The sequence below is a fragment of the Castor canadensis genome, chromosome 9 (genome assembly GCF_047511655.1).
Source record: "Castor canadensis chromosome 9, mCasCan1.hap1v2, whole genome shotgun sequence".
NCBI lineage: Eukaryota > Metazoa > Chordata > Mammalia > Rodentia > Castoridae > Castor > Castor canadensis.
This window is the reverse complement of record NC_133394.1, coordinates 122082235-122103457: the sequence shown is the minus strand read 5'-3', so window position 1 is coordinate 122103457 and position 21223 is coordinate 122082235. Positions and strand designations below refer to the sequence as shown.

General features: G+C 39.8%; 1 protein-coding gene across 16 annotated transcripts in view; it reads right to left on the bottom strand.

Annotated features, from left to right (window-relative positions):
- Apbb2 (amyloid beta precursor protein binding family B member 2) overlaps positions 1-21223 on the bottom strand; it is a 326509-nt gene that overhangs the window by 122146 nt on the left and 183140 nt on the right. Inside the window, exon 2 of one of the 16 annotated variants that reach the window (XM_074042395.1) lies at positions 21040-21122. The exons of the other annotated variants lie outside the window; for them this stretch is intronic. Coding sequence (XP_073898496.1) covers positions 21040-21122 — 83 coding nt within the window. The remainder of the gene's footprint in view (positions 1-21039; positions 21123-21223) is intronic. 16 annotated transcript variants of the gene reach the window in all.

The window sequence follows — 21223 nt, the reverse complement described above, 5'->3', positions numbered from 1 at the left end:
AACTTACAGTTTGATAGGAGTCCTATTGCACAGTAGGGGTACTACACATAATGGTAACTACTGCATATTCTAGAAAGCTAGAAAAAAAAATTTAAATATTTTCACTATAAAGAAAAGATCAATGTTTAAAAAGATAGCTATGTTTATCCTGATTTAAGCATTTATGTATCAAAATTTCACATGGTTTTCCATAAGTATGTAACGTTTCTATGTTTTCATGCATCAGTTAAATTAAGAATAATAAAAATAGCCTTCTCTTCTAACATTTATGAGTTCTTACTTGTTTAAGCACCATAGGAAACACCCCATACACGTTATCTCATATAATCTTATAGTTGGCCTCCAAGGGAAAACTTCATGCAAGAGATTTCCTGTACAGAGCACACACATAACTTTTAGGTAAGTAAGGGATCTGAACACAATAAGAGAAGATATCTTACTTTCTCCTACATAAACCTTATTCTTCTCAAAAACAGAGAACAAAGTCTTTACTTATTTTTTAATCCAGCAATGGTTGACTCTAATTCAAGAGACTCTTGTGAATTATCTGCACTGTCATTTAATCCAAACTAGTAAAATTAAGTTTCTCAATAGACTTTTAAAAAATGAATTTTTATCATTATTTCTGGACAAAATTACTAGTAAAACTACTTACAGTGATAACTTATACAATCTCATAAATATTAATGATGCTTAAGGTTATTTTTGTTCCACATAAAACCACTGTTATTACTCTCATGTATAAAACTTAGTGCTACAGCTAACATACATAGAAAACTTACTAAAATTAGGCTTTAATTTCAAATTATTAGGTAGACCTGGAAGAAACCAACAATGATAAATATAAGTCAAAACTTCAAATATCACGGTATGAAGTCAATAGCAATTTTAAATGATGCGACATGTATAATTTACTGTAAAAAACGAACTGGATTATTAATGGGACTTAGTAGAATTAGCCAAGATGTCAGTTCTTGACCTGACACTAGGGGGCAGGCATTTTGCTTTACCGTTAAAGTTAGCTAAGGTATTCAACATCCTTTGGTTCAGGGACTGGATACCTTTGGGAATCATATTACTATAGAATATTCCAATCTTTACAAAGTAGAAAGTGTCTCCAGATTAAAGAGCGGTTACAAACCCGACAGCTATGACCACAGAACCTTTGGCCACCAACGTGCACTACTAGGTGAAGGCTGCCACTATACTAGGCAATGGGTCACACACGGTCACATTCCTGGGGCTTAGAAACTTCCAGTCTAGGCATGGAGCTGAACATTCACAAATACTCACTCAAGTAACTAAAGGACTGAGTAGCTCTGAGTGCTACAAACGACAGGCACTTCAGTCCTCCTCACATACCTCACGGAAGAACTCGGGGTTGAACGGGGAAAGAGGATCCCCATCTCAAAATGCAAAGCGCCTTGCCAGAGCCCAAAGGGCAGTGGCATTCAACATACAAGCACAAGGGTGCCTTTATTAGCAAACGCTGACCAGGATAAGACCTAAAGTATGGAGAATTCGGTATACTTTAAAAAGAAATTTGTGTTTTATTAGTACATCTGAATAAGAACTACACACATATAAAATAGTCAGTGCACACACATACTAAACTATCTCCTCATTCCTGAAAGATCTGGGACCCACAGACTAGAAACTACTACAGTGTGTGACAGACCTAAAAAATGCCAGGTAGAAAGACACTGACCACAAGAAGCCTTCTAATGGTGATAAAGCACATATTCACACGACTTCCATTTAATGTAGAATGTTCCATATACAAACAACCCCATGCTCCAGTGCTCAGAAGAGTGTGACACAGTGATGTGGCACATGGTAAGAGGCTTTAGAACAGAAGCAGCTGCAGAATAGTCCAGCCACTTTTGTGTGCACATAATAGAGATGTTCTCTTTTGTGCCTATAACCAAGAGTTGTATAAGATGGAAGAAATAGCCTATGGCTGTACTATTTCCATGACCTTGGGTATTGAGCCTACAAACATGCCTTAACAACTGTGCCCAGACCAGGTCAGCAAGTGAGTGCAGGCATCTTTGAGACTGGATCAAGTCATGTATTATTCTTGTCACACATGCTGGCTAAGGACATCCAGCTCCTTGTTGACCACTGCCACGGTCTCCATGCTAAGACATGACTTAAATTTATATTTGGTAACAGTCACTCCTGAAGATAAATGTGACTCTGTTGCCTACAAGGTCATGCAGTGAGAGTTGAGAGGAAACTTGAAGGACAACATTGTCTTGTTAACAGATTGTACTCCAGAAGAAACAGAAAAATATTCAATCATACTTATACTTAACTTAGTACTATTTAAAAATTATTAAGCATCAGTGAACGTCTTTCTTAAGGAAAACCCATGGAATATTACCTAATGGGTATCAACATATTGTCAAAAGCAAAAGAGTTTTTTGTAAGGCAGCTGGACCTTACAAAACTTATAAACTGCCTATCTTACCCTCAGCTCTACAATCCCTTGCTTGCATTTGTCATCATGAAAATTATTAAGATTACAAGCTTAGAAGTAAACAACAAAAAGCTCATTTTAACCAAGATTCCATTTCACTTAGTAACTAATTCATAAACACATCGGGAGAAAAATGTTCTAATTCAAGATGATAATGGGAAACAAAGAAAATTGTTTATTAAAGTCAATGAGCTCCAGATTCAGTAATGAGAGTACTTGGAACGTATCTCTTTTTTAAAAAGTAAGAAATACACAGTAAATGATAGGGCCTGGCACAGGAGCCATTGGATTCCCAGCCTTTCTTTGTGCTCTGACCTTGAGACATCATCCAGTGAGATTGTTTCTTGCCTGTACGATGAGTATGGGTACCTGGAAGAGCTTTGGGTTTTTTAAGCACTCTCTAGTTTTAAATTATGGAAGAAAAGGCTGTATCTTTTATTCTGCTAACATTTCTACAAAAAGTTAGGATTCATATAATTAGTTAGCGAACCCTAGAATTTTTAATAGAGTTCATTGCCAAGTTAAAAAAAACAAGATTTGATGCTCAAATATTCTAAGATAGGCTTAATTAAGATCGCTGATTCCTGATGTAATGCTCAGAGGTTTACTTCCCCTGTATATGGACAAGACTATGAATACTGTCCTGTGATTATATGGCACTGTCAGATAAAGGATTTTGCACATTTCACTGAAGTCCCTTATCAGTTGTCTTTGAGTTCATGAAGAAGGAGATTATCCTGGATGGACCTGATCGAACCACACAAGCCCTAATAGTAGATACCTCCCGACTGACCATACAGGGGTAGCCGCCACGTTTAAGAGGAGAAGACCAGATGGCAAGTATACAGGGCACTCTATGGATTCGGAGAGTGGTCCTACAGCTAGCAAGAAAACAGGAACCTCAGTCACACACCCCAAGCCAAAAATACGAGCTTGGAAAAGAAGCCTCGGATGACTTCAGTCTGGTAAGATGCCCAGCAGGACTCAGCTAACCTGTTCTGGGAATCCTGACACAGAAACGAAGCATGGTGTTTTAAGCCACTATGCTTGTGATCATTTATTATGTAGCAACAGAAAACTAACATAAGACACACAGGTTTCTGGGTAACAAATCAAAACAAAACAGGTGCTACTTCCCTATTTCCCTACTAGCTAGACCTTCTCTAGTGCCCAGTCTCCTGAAGACCAGTCTTTCCCCTCGTTATTTCTTTTGCATCCAATGTGGATTCATTTTCTCTATAACCCTGACCTGAGATAGCAGCAACCAACCTACTGTGGGCATGGGAGAAAATAAATACCACGTATGAACCATGAGGGGGCAGAGCAGAGCTAACAACTGTGCAATTAGGGTGTGACTACTTGCCTTGAAGACACATAATACTAAGGAGAATTTTGGGATAGTGTCAAAAACAGTAGCCCTGTAGTTAGATGAATCTCTTCACCATTCTGTGCAATCTAATAGATTATTTGTGTTCTCATAGCCTAACTGCTGTAAATGGACATAACGTGGAATTTAAGTCATGTAGCTTTGGAGACAAGGACCAAAAGAGGCAGTAGGAAACGCCCAAATTTACTATTTTCCAAACTAAGGCTTTTTCTCAAGGTATTTCAGCGTGTAGTCTCTTTTTATGATAAAGAGAGACCTCTAGTTTCTCAAGGTAGGCTGGGAGGACCCCTGTTTCAGATTTACTCAGATTCTTAAGAATCATCAGGGACCCCAACTGAGTCAGAATCTCTATGGAATGAGGCTCAGGGAAGATGTACTTTTCAACACACTGAGTCTTGTACAGGGTAAATTTGCAAACCAAGTTTACCTTGCCAATTTCATCTTTCTAGAGGAGGAACATGAGGCTAAGCAAGTGATTGGCAGTGCCATTGTAAGCAAGTAAGAGATTTAGACTCTAGAAGGTCAAACCTATTGATATTGATCAGGAAGCTGAATATGAAACAGTCTTTCCATTTCCCACACAAATATTCTCTTCCATTAGTACAGATAATTAAATATTGAAGACAAAGTGGCAACAAAATGAAACACTAGGAAAAAAACTGCATTTTGCAAAGGTTTATGATTAGTTCATTCTGACTTCATGAGTGGCCTCTATTCCTCTATTCCTCACAATGAGACTATAGGGTGATGTGTAGGCTGCCCTATTCCTCCAGCTGCAGCCCTAGTCATTTTTTTACTGCAGCAGGTACAATCATTTGGGACTGGGCAGAACAAGCAATAAAACCACATCTACTTTAAAGCCTTCAATTTTGAACAACACCTATTACATAGTCCTTTCAAGATTCATAAACTAAAGCCCTAACCCCCAGGACCATCAAATGTGGCTGTGTTTGGAGACAGAGCCATCAGAGAGGCAATTAAGGTTAAATGTGGTCATTATTCCAATATGTCTGGTGTCTTGTTTTGTTTTGGGTTTTTGAGACAGGGTCTCACTATGTAGTCCAGGTTGACCTGGAATTTTTGATCCTCCTGCCTCAGGCTCTCAAGTGCTAGGATTATAGACTTGTGCCACCATGCCCTGCTATGACTGGTGTCTCATAAGAAGAGGAAGGGACCCAGGGATGCACATGAATAGAAAAAAGACCACACAGCAAAACACCAGCCATCTCAAGTCAAGGAGAGAGGCTCAGAGGAAACCAACCCTGCCTGTACTTTGACCTTTGAATTCCAGCCTCCAGAATTGTGGGAAAACAAACGTCTGGGATCTAAGTTAGCCCATGTGTAGTGTTTTGTTTGGGCAGTGTGATCAAACTCATACACCTATCTTTAGTAGCCAGCCTCATGAAATACGAAGTCCCTTCTGACAGTTGATAAATGGTATGCTCGAAATTGTGTTTTAGCCAGAGTAGATTAGCTTTCTAATTATGGTAACTTTTTATAAGATAGAGAAAGCCTATGTATTAGATTAATTTTAAACATTCCATATTTTCCCGGCAAGTATTCATACTTGGGTATTCTTTTGGCCATGAAGTAAATAACAGAGTCAACAAAAATAAATCTGAATTTTCAATAGTTAAACCTAAATATACACAGGCAATCAATGCAATCGAAAGAAAAACACCACACTCGCTTCTTCCTCCAGAATAAACTTCAATGACCCACATAAACAAGCCAAAATACTGGGGCAGCGCTGAAGCTGCCTTTCCTTTCCCACTGTCCTTGCACTAGGACACAACCATCAGGGATGGTCTTTTCCCCAGAAACAAAGTATCAAAGTTCCAAAAGTCCTTCCCCTTGTTCAAATCCAGCAAGCAGAAAAGGGGCAAACCACCCTCCTGGGGGACCAACAGGTGACAGGTCTCTGCCATATAACTGGACTTCACAGAGTCACTCTGGGGAAGAGGAACTTCCCTTTGTCATGTCCTTCTGGTCTTAACCAACTTTACATGCTGAGAAAGATATGGAAGCAGACAAGGGGGACACATTTCTTATATCTGGGGTTACAAAAATAATAATAGCAACTGATATTTCATGGACACTTCTGAGCCTCACATGGTTCTAAGTACTTTATGTATAATTGTCATTTAATTCTCAAAACTCCCCATTTCCCATATCAGGAAAGTGAGTACCAGGTAAGTGGCTTTTCCATGTCATGGAGCTGATAAATGGCGGTGTTGGGATTCAATCCACCACGGTCTGTGCTCTTAACCATCATACTCTTTGCTCTCCATGACGAATTGATGCCAGAGCAAAGAAGATTTCAAAGCACTATTTCAGAAATCTGCCCTCCCACTGTGTTCTGAAGAGTATTGTTTCTGATGGTGGGGGAATGAAATACACATCTCTATAATTTAAATGCAAAATATTAATATTTCACAGGAATTCCCTTCCCTACCATTCTAGAAAGTAGGTAAATACCATTTGTCTCAGTAAAGGACAAAACAGCTAAAGTTGACTTAGTACAATGTCACAGTGAATCCGAGTCTTTACAGCCAGAGTCCGATTTACAATAATATTTTGAAACTATAGTGTTTTCACTTTTTGCTTCTTTTTTGATCCCTGAATCATGAGTTTCTTAGGAGGGAAGAAAAATGTGTTCTTTTTCTACCATTTTTATTAGCATTATTAGTTGTACGGGGGGTTTCATCACGACATTTCCATTTATGCTTATGATATACCCTACCATCATTCTCTCTCATCTCCCTCCCCACTTAAGACAACTTCAACAGGTTTCACTGTTCTATTTTCATACCAATACATAAATACACCACTCCTATGTGCTCTCCTTCACCCCTCTGTTCACCCTCTCACCTCCTACTAGTAGCCACCTCTCCTTCATTTTTTAAAGTGTACACTCATTGTTCGAAGGAGCTTCGCCATGGTATTTCAATCCATAAATATATTGTACTTTACTCAGATTCACTCGCTCTCTTACTCTCCTACCCTTTTCCACCCCCACAGCTTTCAGCGTGCTTCACTGTGTCATCTTCCTCCATAGACGCAATGTATTCATTATCACCCACTGTCATGCTCTTTACCTCTCACTCCTCCTCTGAGTCCCCTCCAATAGTCCCACTACTACAAACATTACACATAAATGCTCATGTCTGTATTTGTGTATGTGTTTATCTTTTGGTTCTACCTTATACATATAAGAGAAAACATGACTTTTGTCTTTCTGAATCTGGCTTACCATGACAACTTCCATTCTACCCATTTACCTGCAAATAACATAATTTCATTCTTCTTTATAGGTGAAAAATATTCCACTGTACATACATACATTTTCTCAATCCATTTGTCATTGTAGAGTATCTGGGTTGTTTCCATAGCTTGGCTGTTGTGAACAGCGCTGCAATAAACACAGGTGTGCAGGTGTCTCCATTGTACCCTGACTCACATTCCTTCAGATATATGCCTAGGAGTGGTATCGTTGGATCATATGGCAGTTCTAGTTTTAGTTTTTTGAGGAAGCTCCATACTGTTTTCCATAGTGATGTATTAATCTGCATTCCCACCAACAGTGTAGAAGTGTTCCTTTTTCCACACACCCTCGCAGCAGTTGTTGTTTGTGTTATTGATGGTAGCCATTCTGACTGGACTGGGGTGGAATCTCAGTGTCATTTTGACTTGCATTTCCTTTATGGCCAGGGATGCTGAGCATTTCTTCATGGACTTATTGGCCATTTGTATATTTGCTTTTGAGAATTGTTTGTTCAGTTCATTTGCCCATTTCTTCTTTGGGTCACTGATTTTTTGGGAGTTTAGTTTTTTGAGCTCCCTGGTTATTAACTGCCATCAGCTGTATAGCTGGCAAAGATTTTCTACCATTCTGTAGGCTGTCTATTCAGTCTAGTGACTGTTTTGCTGTGCAGAAGATTTTTAATTTGATATAGTCCCGTTTGTCAATCCCTTCTCTTATTTGCAGAGATACTGCAAAATAAGTATTCAGGAAGTTATTCTTGTTCTATTTAGGAAGTTACTGCTTATGCCAAAATGTTTCAGTGTTTTCCCTATTCTCTCCTGTAGTAGTTTTTGATTCACTTTGAATTGATTTTAGTACAGAGTGAGAGACAGGAATCTAGTACAGACATCCAGTTTTCCCAGTACCATTGTTGAAGAGGCTTTCTTTTCACCAATGTATGTTTTGAATCTATTGGTCTTCATATCTGTTTTTGTGCCAGTACCATGCTGATTTTATTACTATGGCTCTGTATTATAGTTTGAAGTCAGTATTGCGAGTCTCTGTGTTGCTCTTTTTGCTCAGGACTGCTTTGGCTATTCAAGGTCTTTTGTGCTTCCAAATGAACTTTAGGATTAATTTTTCTATTTCTGCAAAGAATGTCATTGAAACTTTGATGGGGATTGAGTTGAACACGAAGACTGCTTACTGTAGTAGAACCATTTTCACAACACTGATTCTGCCAATTAAAGAGCAAAAGAGAGCTTTCCATCTTCTGGCATCTTACTTGATTTTTTTTCTTCAGTGATTTACACTTTCCACTGTACAGGTCTTTCACTTCCTTTGCTAAATTTATTACCATGGATTTTATTTTTTGAGGCTATGTTGAGTGGAATTGTTTTCCCAATTTCTTTCTCAGTCTGTTCATTGGATGGAAAAGCTACTGACTTTTGTATATTGTTTCTGTATTATGAGATCTAGTTTTTTGGTGGAATTTTTAGGGTCTTTTAGGTATAGGATCCTCTCATCTGCAAACAGGGATAATTTGAATTCTTTTTATTTCTTTCTCCTATCTCATTGTTCTGGCTAGGATTTCCAGTACTATATTGAATAAGAGTGGTAAGAGTGGACACCCTTGTCTCGTTCCTGACTTCAGAGGTAATGGTTTCAGTTTTTCCCCATTTAGTATGATATGGGGTAGGTTTGTAATATAGCCTTTACTGTGTTGAGGTAAGTGCTCTGTCACTAAATTAAGCTAAGAGATGGGATCTAACTATATAGCCAAGAATCATGTAGCTCAAACTCACGATCCTCCTGTCTCTGCCTCCCAAGTGCTGTGATTACAGGTATAGGCCGCTATGCCCAGCTGATGATAAATTTCAAAATATATTTTTAACCCTCATTTTACTTCACTTCTTAGCATCTGTCAACACTCTAACAACACTTTGTTTTAAAAGGTATTTAGAAATACCTTTAAAAATCAGCTTCCCATGCTGGGCATCGGTGGCTCTTGCCTATAATCTTAGCTACTTGGCAGGCTGACATTGGGAAGATCATATTTCCAGGCCAGCCTGGTAAATAGTTTGTGAGACACCCCTCATCTCCAAAAATAACCAGAGCGAAATGGACTGGAAGTATGGTTCAAGTGGTAGAGTGCCTTCTTTGTGAGCACAAAGCCCCACTAAAAAAACAAACAAACAAACAAAAAACAAAAACAGCTTCCCAGAGAATAAACTCTCCTGACTGCCTCTTACTCAGCAGCTGCTTCCATTCCCTCATCCTCTCCCTGGGGGCTTTTAGCATGAAAGGCTGATTATTGGGTCCCTAGTCTGCTCACCTGACTCAGCCTCTAGGCCACCACATCTTTGCCAAGGGCTCCAAGTACCATCTCTAAGAACATTACTCTCACACTCACATCCCTGGTCCAGATTCATCCTCTGAGCTCCCTACAATCACCAACAGTCAATCTGGCATCACCACTTGGAGACCTTAAAGTTACCTAGTTCCTAGTTTAACTATCCAGATATTGAGCCCCAAGTTCTTAGGATTCTCCTAAATCCCTCTTCTTCATTCCTAAATCTAATCTGAGAACAGTTAGCACCTGCATTTTGCTGGCATCTGTCTCTTCCTTCCATCTCTATTATTCCCCTCTTCGGGCTGACACGACCTCTCCCCTGGGCAGTGGCCTTGTAACAGGCTTCCAGCTCTCACTTTTGCCTTCTTCTCAGAGGTTCTGAGCTTATAGTCCATGGACTCCAAGGAGTCTGTGGATAGAATTTGGGGAAGGGGGGAGGCTGGAGAAAATCTTTCACTCAATGGTGAATGCCAGTAAGAAACTATAGTACTATTAAGAGAATCTGTGATTGTTTTGCCACCCACAATCATTTGCTCTCATATTATTTGTTCTCATCACTACTTTGGAATTATAGAAACTATTAGACTCCCTATTCAATCTTACTATTTAAGATTAAGTTAATATATTGCTTTATCACATTTGTGTGTTTACTATTTTGACAACTATACTTTAATACAATTGGTTTCCCTTGTAATCCTGTGTGTTTTATCTAATAGATTTAAAAACATTGTTCTTAGGCGGTGTCCCCAACCTCTAGCAGAATGTCAAAGAAGTCCACAGCCCTTGTAAAGCCACTCTAGCTATACTGAATTTCATGTTCAATATGTTGATTGACTAATCCACAAATGGGAAAGAGCAAAAATTAGAGCAATTTTAAGAGGACTTCTTACTAGATAAACTGAAATTAAAGTGGTAGTTTTTTCTATTCTATTGCAGGTTCACCACACTAAATCTCTTAAGTATTAAAACAATAAAAAGATAATGACACAAATTAATTAATTTATGTTAGAGCAAAGCTGGGTAAAAGGATGAATATCATTAATTTCTGAAAATTTGAGCAAAGTAACATTTCTAGGCTTAAATCAAATTGTGTGAGAAAAACGTCACGATGATAATTACAAGCCTTCAGGTTCAGTTCATATTTCATTATGGTAAAAAGGCACACTGTCTTGGACAGAGAATTTGGCTGGAATGAACTTGCTGATTCACACTATCTTGTATATAGACTTTTTCTACTTGAGTAATTTAATAGGTTGTCCCCAAGAAGAAATCAGTGACACATGAAGGAGAAAGGAGAAGTTTTGAAACCAACTCTAGTTTGAAAATCTTCAAGCTCCATGGATCACAATTTCCAAACTCCCACTCTTGGACCACTGGAAAGTCAAGAACTTGGACTTGAAGCAATCTTTTCAAGCTATTTCGTCAATTCCAATTTGCTTTGTTTCTTCTATAATTCCCTGCCAGTCCAACAAAACTATAAGAATAAAAAAGAAAGTTCCAAAGCAATTCTGAAGGAAGATATAACCAATAAAGTACTGTCCGTGGTCAGAGATTACTCACACTCTCTTGCTGTGACTGCACAATCCACGCTCAACACCTCTGTTCCCAGCATCCTCTGGGGTTTAAGCAACATTCCCCAGTAATTGCTCACTCTTCCTCACATGCCTCCGGATAGCTCCCCATTCAAAGTACAGACCACAGCTTTGCATGTAAACAAGAATTTAGTTAAGGAGCTCCAGGAGAATCAGATTTCGTGTACCTCTCCCATGCACATTTGCACGGACAATGCATTGCTGAAGCCCCACATGCAGGGCAGGCAGTCCCAACACCTCCTTGGACGGATGAGGTGGAACAAGCAGCTGTGCAAGATGCGCTCACCACGGACTGCCTCCAGCTTGAAAGACACTGATGCACAATCTACTTTATTCCACTCAAAAGCCAAGATCTAGAAACAAGGGCATGTGGACCATGAGTCTACTGTATGAATCCGTCACCCACGGGTGCCACTTAAGTAGCAAAATCCTTCACCCATCCCTCTTTTAAATACCAAATAAATCATTTAAAAAGATCTTTGTTTCAATTTTTTTGAATAAACAAGGAGGGAGAAGAGGCAAATAATGAAAAATTATTAAGATTAAATTTAGGAGACAAAAATTCTTCCCAAGGTTCATAACCATCAACATCCCAGAGGGGCATAGCAGGAATGGTGGGAATTGGTGATGTGAAAGGCTGTTACAGAGAGTGCAGCTCTCATCAGAAAAGCCCTTCCCCTTTCAAGGGTGATCAATAAAATTTAAAGCAAAGCCAAATACCACATCAGCCAAAATGAGCAAGAAAATTTATTAAAAACATGGTATAGGGGTAATATTAAGTCAGTGTCTCCTAAGAAATTACTTTTTAGGTAAGTATTAGGTAACAATGTTAACTCTTCCATTTTACTCATTTGAAAAGAACAGCTGGAAGTTAAGCCATATGGCAACAAGTATATGCATTAAAATAATAAATTTATATTTTTTATTGTTCAGAAGTCTGATTTTCTGTCAAAGGTTAGCTGATTAACTTGGAGCTTCACAGACACAAAACACACTTCAGAATTTGACAATATAATTGTAAAAAGTTGTCTGCTTCCTCAGTTCAGCCAATTTTAAATCTAAAGTTATGACTTCAGTTGACTACAAGTTATACTGAACTGGTTCTTTATTTTAATGTGCCGTGTTCTCCTTTTGTATTGATTTGTGCCCTAAAGCATAAGAAGGTCTATTTAATATTTCAGAAGACTTTTTTCAGATATGATATTTCAATCTAATGCCTAACTCTTTGAAATGTACTTAAATTTAGCTAGTCATCTTTTCTGCAAAATGAAAGACTGAACGCAGTCTCTATGTGCCTACTTCCCTTAACCAGGCCATGAGAATTCCCACAATGCTTCTGGCTGCTGACCACAAAATAGAAAAAGTAGAAGAGCTTTACTAAGTAGATATGTACCACCATGCTTATGACTGCCTGTTTTTAAAACTCTCTAAACTGAATCATTCTGTCAACCATCGAGCATCTCTTTAAGACCCTAGTGGGTTTATCCTCTGTATGTGCTGACCCTCTCTACGATGTGCTGACCATCTCCCTGTGATGGAACAGAAGGGAGAGTAGAGTAAGTAAGGTTCCTTCATGCTAGGATTCTGTGGTTTTCCATGGCGTTACAATGAGATTTTACAGTCAAACACTGGTGCCCGACAGACACAGTCAGTCTCTCTAAACCTCAGTTTCCTTGCCCGAAGAATATGAGTAATTATATGCAGGGTAATTTTGAGAAATGAATGAAATAATAAATGTGAACAGACTGTTCATATGTGGGCTCTTGCCCACCATGACTTAGTCACAATCACCATGACTAAGTGACTGTGCCCCTAGGAAAACTCAAAGCCAATTCTGACACAAAAATATCCAAGCCATATTATGGTCACACATACAATCACAACAGGTGCAGAACCCAAGGCGTGTTATTCCCCCTGCACTTGTGCTGAAAGTTCTTATTTTGATACATATTGTACTTGAGTTCAAGTGCAGTATGAATTCTTCCCAACAACCCACTCTTTTGTTTTGAAATGCCAGGGGCTAGTACAGGATATACTTACAATTAATACTGCTGTAATTAATAGAAAACAAATAAAGTGTTTTCTTCTGCTATCCAAAACATTTTTTCTACACTTTTAAAGATTCATACAGTGAGTAAGAAATAAGTGGATTTTTTTCAGTGGGTCAGAGAAGGAGTTGATAATGTATCCCACATTTCTACCATATTTATTGATATACAGCATGAACAGTCAGTTGGCCACTGCTACTTGCCTTGGACTCTCAAAGGAGGCAGCTATCCCATAATGCCTTGCGTCCTCCTATACTTCTCAGGGGACTGCGGCAGAAGGAAAGCCAAGCCAAGCTCAAAGAGGGCATGCACAGTCCTTGGCTGTCTGCTGATGTACAACAGAGTGGGTGTGAGCAATGCCTTCCAGAAGTGGATGCCTCCTCTGCAGAAAGGTTTCATTTCCTGGAAGCAAAACCAAATCTCTGCATTTAAAAATCTATGCTTCCAAAAATTATGGACTCTCTATCACCACTTAGCTTTTACCAAAACAATGTGCAGATGAGCTTAGTGAAAATCAATAAAACACAAGAGCTTTTAATTTCCCTTGAGTAGAATGGAAAGTACACTTTTCCCAAGGCCATCCCAAATGTGTCAGTTTTTCAAACATAGCTATCTATTTCCTTTGTCTGTTAATTTGCTTGTTTGATTATTTACTCTCTACCGTACTCCAGTAAACTATTTATAGTGACTTACAGGAGTATGGACATTGCAAGACTATTTTAAGACCTACTGCATTTTGGTCTCTATTGTGCTGAGGCTTGGGGTGAGCTCTTTGTCAGAGAGCTTTATTAGAAGGTGGATGCGTTTGCTCTGGCAGATGGTGTCACAGGCACCACATTGGGAAATTAAGTAGCTCACAACCAGACTTTCTAATCCAATGGTAGCAAAGACAGCCATCACTGGGGACTCTGGAGAAGCAAATCTAGGTCTCAAAGACATCTGTAGTCCACTGTCTCATCAACTGCAAAAAAGAAAAAGAGAAAGAAAACCAAAGAACCCAGAAAAAATGCTAAAACTATGGCATCACAGAAGAACCCACGAGATGGACTTGCAGACCTCAGGTTCAATGCTCCACAAGACAGACTCTCCTCCCTTCTTGTTCTGTCTTCACACATCTGATTTTCATTCACATTGTCAGGAGGGTAAAAGAATGGGACGTGGGCCATGGACTCTGAAATGACACAGACCTGAGCTTCAACCCCAATCCTTCTGGTCACTTAGCTATGAACTTCAGCAATGATTCTTATGGCTTTCTAAACCTCACCAACCTTATCTCTTCACAAAATTAATTTTTAAAAAAGGTCCTCTCCACAGAAGGATTGTGGTAAGGATTAAATTCCATCATGCATGAGTACAGCCCAACACAGAGGAGGCGCTCCATAAGTCGTGGCAATCATCATTCGCAGGAAGTGAGCATTGCCAACAGTGTTTTACAAATGAAGAAACTGAATTTCTAAAAGGTTAATTGGAGATTCTCAAACTCAGCCCCGTAACAGAACAGTGGGGGGCTTTAATAAACACTGATTACAGAACTTATCAAGAAAAAAAATAGTGCTCTAGCCACAGATGAGTCAAAGCAGAGGTCAAGGTGGAAATACCCCAGCACAAATATTCTTGTAAAGTTCTCTAGGAGACCATAGTGTAGACACACGATGAGAACAGTTGGGCTGAATTCATGGCCAAGGGCAACCACACGTGTTTTCTTATGACCCATCATCTACTTATCTACCATAGTCTGTGGCCTGCCTGTTATCTGGTGGTCAGCACACACTAGGATCTGGATCTATAGCATTTACTTTAGTGCAAATCCCATTCTACACCAAACCAAAGAATCTCCAAAGAACATCACTAAATGTTTTTAGTAAACAACAGAAAATGAAATTAGGGGGAAAACAAAGAGTACTGGTTCCAGCCATGTGCTAGGAATATGCCTCACACACAGAGATATGTAACACATCTGTGCACTTCGCACATATTTTGGCAGATATGCTTTGTATATTATTAATTCATTTAATCATTACAGGACTCTTGAGGAAGGTGATATGAACCCATTTTTCAAAATGAGGAAACTAAGGCTCAGAGATGTTTAATAACTTCCCCAAACTTCGAATTCTATCTAGAATTCAAAGCCTCGTTATATTTGACTTGGAATATCACTGCCCTCCACTATACCACTGGAATATGATCAGAATGAGAAGCACATTTTTCTCTCATGATCCAGTAAATTTACACATACTTACCCAACTGTAGAAAATGTTTCTTAAAATACTTAGCCTAAAACTGACACACTTTGCCTAGTTGCTTCCAGTTTTAATAGGTGTCTAACCTGAGAAAAAGTGTGCTTTTTGTGAAAGTGTCAAAATGAAAGACACTTATGCCATAACAGGAAGGAAGGAAGGGAGAAAGGGAGGAAGGGAGAGAGGAAGGGGCTAACTGACTCAGCAAATAGCTCAGCATTTTTACAGCCCACCATTCCAAACCTTTCAGAATTCCAGAAGGCTCGTGACAGAGCTGCAAGAAACACGTGAAGGAAAAGCTTCACCAGGAGGGAGTCCAGGCCGAATATGCCATAGCAGAGGAAATAGGTGGTGGGTCCATGAGTGTCCATGTGGGCAAAGTAGCACAGATTAAACAGTGGTACATATCATCTCAAAAGACACCCATCATTTTAGAGACTAAAATGGCACTTACCATTCCTCCTTGAGGAAATCAGGGAAGTCTTTCATTGGCAAGGGCCTTGCTCTCTTAAACTGTCTCCATGTTCTAGTCTATTCTTCTGCTTTTTCTCTTCGCATATACAATCACAATCCCTCTTTTACTTCCTATGCTCTTCTTTTCATAGGAGAATTACTCTTCTATCCCAGAGTATTTACAACATCAAATTTCTACTGAGCCCTCTCTGCACAGCAGTCTACTAAGGGCTCCACAGCTGGCTGCAGTTAATCATCACGACCACCCCCAAAGCAGGCTGTCCTATTAACCTCATCTTACAGGACAAAATGCATGACGTTGAGTGACCTGCCCATGACTGTCCATTTACTCAGGGCTGGGCAGAGATTCTCAATATTCAATCTTTTTGTCACAGATCCCTTTCTAGATCCAAAATCAGAGTAGAGACTTCTGATAATTTAATTTCTGGAACACAGAAGCAATTAAGGACTCTTCTCGATTTTAAAAGATGGCAGCTAGACGGAGGAAGCAGAAAGCGTGCTTCCTAAAGCAAAATCTTGGAGAGATGCTAGAGACACACATTACAGGAAAAACCAATGAGAAGTGGCAAAAGTTTGACTCCTCCACACCCCCAGCCCAGGTGTAGCATCCCCACTTCACGTTAAATGGAGAAACCAGGAGAGCTCCCATGCCGCTGCCAGACGCCAGCACCCAGACAGCTTGGGAAGACGCAGACCACAAGGTGAGCTAAGCAGTGCACTCCCACAGACAAACCTGGGCCAGATCAGCATAGCCCCCTGGACAGACCGACCTCCACCCAGGGAAAAAAGAAAAAACTGAATAATAAGCAGTAACAACAAAAAAGACACATAGCAAAGAGGGTGGGCCGCCCTGTGTGCCGAAGGGGGGGGAGGGGCAATCCCTCACAGAACTGTAAATAACAAAGCCGGCCAGAGAAGACAGGAGTGGCAGCACACGCCCAGCAACCAGGAGCGGGAAAGCTTGTAAAAGTGGCGGTGGGAGGAAAACTCCACAGGAGAAGGGGGAAGGCCCATTTCCCACGTGAACTGTAAATAAACACGCAAGGCAGAGAAAGTGGGTGCAGTGTCACCTCCCCCAGTGTGCTTGGAAAGGGAAAAGCTTGTAGCAGAGGCTCACACACAGGAGAACTCTAAGTAAACAAAGCCTGAGGGGCCAGGTGAGTGCTAAGCTCACTCCTGAGATCTGCATAAATAACGCCTCCAGCAACAGCAGGCTGACAGCAGCGGGCAGGTGAGCCACAGCCGCAGATACCATTCACAGACCTGTCTCCAGACTCTTTTTTTTCTCCCTTTGATGAGAGAACAACCGAATTACACCTGCATGCTGAAAAACTTACTGAAACTGTATTGCATTTGAACTTGGAACAGTTTGTGGTGTTTTTTTGTTTTGTTTTATTTGGTTTTTTTTCCCCTTTGATGAGACAATGACTACTTCTGAGACACCATCTGCAGGATTGGAGGCTGAGGGACTAACATCAAAATTACTAAGACTGAAACTTTATTGCATTTGAATTTGGAGATGCTTTTTTCAATCTTCTCTCTGTTTCTCTAATGCCTGTTTGGCTTACTGTTGGTTAGTACACTATCTCTCCCTGTTTATGTCTTTGAAACTTTTGTTTGTTTGTTTGTTTTGGTTTTTACTTGTTTATTTGTTTTTCCCTTTTTCTTTAACTTCTTTGCTTTCCCTTTCCTCTCACCCTTCCATTCTAAATATCACCATTGTTATTATTACAAGCTAGAAAATACTTTATTGCACACAGTACAGGGACAATAACAACACCAAGGGCAATGATGGGAAGACAGAAAAAACAGGGAAACCAGATTCCCCACGGCAAAAAATTAGTACAGGAACCAGAGGGAAATGAAGAAAACAGGTACTCAGATCCAGACTCCAACAAAATGAAGATAAACTATGCCAAAGGACCCAATGAAGCCCACAAGAATATTTAAAAGAAAAAAATCCTACAAGTAACCAATGAGAATTTTATAGAGATGACACTGGATATGGTCAACCAAAATGTACAGGAGACACTCAAGAAATTCCAAGACAACAAAAATAGAGAATCTGAGAAAGGACAAGAAGAAATAAAAGAAACCATAGAAGCACTGTATAAACACCAAAGTGAAACAAAGAGCATGATTAATAAAGAGATAAATGAACTCAGGACAAAAATAGACAACATTAAAGAGGAAGTGACTCAGGATATGGAAAACCTCAGAAAAAAAGAGCGAAACAGAATTGCAAAACAAAATGGAAGGCCAATCCAGCAGAATAGAACAAACAGAAGACAGAATCTCAGAACTTGAAGATGAATTGGTAATTAAAGGAAAAACCGAAGAACTATTAGTTAAACAACTCAAGACCTGTGAAAAGAAAATGCAAGACTCCATCAAAAGACCAAACCTGAGAATCATGGGCATCGAAGAAGGAGAAGAGGTGCAAGCAAAGGGGAATACATAATATATTCAACAAAATAATAACAGAAAATTTCCCAAATCTAGAGAAAGGTATTCCCATACAGATGCAAGAGGCCTCCAGAACACCAAGGACTCTTCTCCTCAAACCTACCAAAACCAAAACCAAAGTTATAAGGAAATGAGTTTTCCATGTATTTTTCATTAGGACTGTGATTCTTATTCAATTTTAGCCACTGTAATAAGAACACAGAACTTAGACACAGCACAAGGCCCTGGTTGCAGCAGACCCTAGGACAGAATTAGAGCTTTGCTTCTCAAACTTGGTGTGTGGAGGAGCCCCTAAGGAGACAGCTATAATGCAGGTACCCGAGATCCACCTTCTGGGTCTGAGTCTGTACAGCACAGGTGGAGCCCAGCTATCCATATTTTAAGAAACACCTAAGAGATTCTGATTCAGGTAAAGCACAGGCCAAACTGAGAAGAAACAGTGACTTAGTGCTGCAATGACATTTCATCAATAGTTGCAAATGAAGGAAGTAAGATCACTCTTGGAGTTAAAGTTCACTAGATAAGTCAGCTGATGGGTGAAAGCCAAGAAATGGGATAAGAGACAGGATGGCTCCTAAACATAGTATGATGTACTTTTAATTCAGAGGAAATATCATTGTGTCTTAAACAAAACTGTGTTGATCAGGAATATAGTTTTAAAAAAACAACTCATTCCCTGTCTTCAAAGAAGAGGGAACATTAGCTAAGGATTCTAGGTCCCTGGTAGCATCATTCCAAGAGGGACAAGGGCAGTACACATCTGAGTACCACAGCCTGAATCAGTCCACATGACTCCCCTCTGCTGAGATCACATTCCCTCCAACAGGTGGCTAAGTCTCACGAGCTTTCTCTCTCTCCTATTCCTACTGAACCTAACTGGGGGTGATGGGAGATGCAGAAAGGACAAATGATAGAAGACAGACATGCAGAAAGTTGGGGCCAAATATGCTGGGTGCTCGGATGGAGATGCACAACAGTCCCATTACTTCTTTTCTCTGTAATTCTCTTCTTTTGCGTTGGTTCTTTTCTCTTTCTTTAAAATCTTACTTCTCAAGTCTTTCTTCTTTTCCATTCTTTAAAATCTCTTTCCTTAGACTCCCTCTGTCCCATGTTTTCTTTAATCTCTCTTAAAATCTTGGCCCTCAGACTTGCACTGTCCCATGTTCTCTTTTAAAGTCTCAGTCCTCAGACTCACAGACATACAAATAGCCAGCAGCAGCAGCAGCAGCATTGCAGCAACATTCTCCCAAGCAGCATGCGTCCAGCCAATCAAAAAACCCCTGTCCTCCTTCAGGGAGTCTTTTATATGCAGTGGTAAACAAGGAGGTAGAGTAACAGGTCTCGGGGGAGGGATGTGATATTGTAACAAGAGAAACCTGCATGCTTACTTCATTCCTACAACTTTCTCTAAACAACTTAGGAAAAGCAGCTGTGCTGCATTTTGCCTTCGCCCCCTTCTGCAGCTGGGGCTGTGCCAAAATCAGCCTGTAGATCATTGAGCACAACTGTGCTTATGTGAGGTTCTCACAGGCTTCTCATAATTCACTCCCCACAGTTAAGTATTTCTAGTTGGGAAATACTGCACAGGCATTTTGAGTATTTACTGACCATGTAGTATCAAGAAATCTAAGACCTAGGAAAGTGATCATTTTCATCAAATTAATAAATGGATATTTTGGCTTTCAGTCTCTATGAACTTGACTGATAGGTATATCCATAGAAATGGATCTACTTTTAGAGCCTTATTTTAGAACCTCTCAGCTGGACCCCTGGCCATGGTGATTTCACCAAGATTATAAATGCCACCTCACAAAGACTTTTGGGTGTCTTATCTGACAGAGACCCTTACGGCAATGTGGGAGTTCACAAGTGTGTAGGTCTCTGCATATGTGGCCCTTTCACTTTACTACTGAGCAGTAAATATAAAGAGACAAGATGTGTCATCACTGTATTGCACAATTTTGGTGAATAAGATATCTAGCCATTATTTTTTCCTAGAAGAATAGTTAAATGGAGCTTCATGTTTTAAATGGGAAAAAAGAACAGACCTACCAAACCATCTTTAACTATTTCACTGATGTTTTTAAGACAGCCCTCTAATAATATCAATGTGTTTAAGTAACCCATGATCCCACCCCATCCTTACCCAAAAAAACAACAAAACACACCAACAAGGACAAACATGTGTCCTAGGTGTGGTGGAAAGATTTGCTCTCTGGTTATCAGAGTCCAAATCCCCCTGAATTCTCTAACTGAAGCTCTAATTTCAGGACATGCCTCCTTGGCTATTCCCACACTGTCTCAACTGAACATCTGAAATCAATATCCTCCCAGCTACTCCTCCCAACTTCACTATTTCTCAAAACTAGTGTTCCCTTACTTCAAACTGAAAATCTGATGTCTTTGACTCTACTCTCTCCCTATCCACCACATCCAGTCATCAACTCTTAAAGATCTGTCCTTTCTTCCCCTTCCGTTCTATTTACCTAACCATCTTGTCTAGCCAGTCCTCTTCATCTCAAACAGAGTACTGTAAGACTCTCAGGTGTCTCAGCCTGAGCCTAACTCAGAGGTAGAGTATTTGCCCAGCATGCACCAGGTACTGGGTCACCAGCACTGCAAAACAAACAAATAAAACCTCCAAAATAAATAAAAAACAAATGGAACACTTTTTCTCATAAGAATCCATTGTTTTCCAGTCACAAAAGTAAGTTCACGGTAAAGCATTAGCCTTCTCCAATTTGGCCTCTACTTACCTTTCTGACTGCCTCTCTCACAATCAGCATCCTTCATGTACTCTCTTCTCCAGCCAAATTGCTGGCAGCCCTGACCTTTATACCTAGAGCAGAAGTTTCCAAAGGGAATTTCAGTGGGTCATAGAGGTTGAAGCTCTTTTCATAATACTAAGATGTTATTTACAGTCTTTTTTGTGGGTTGACA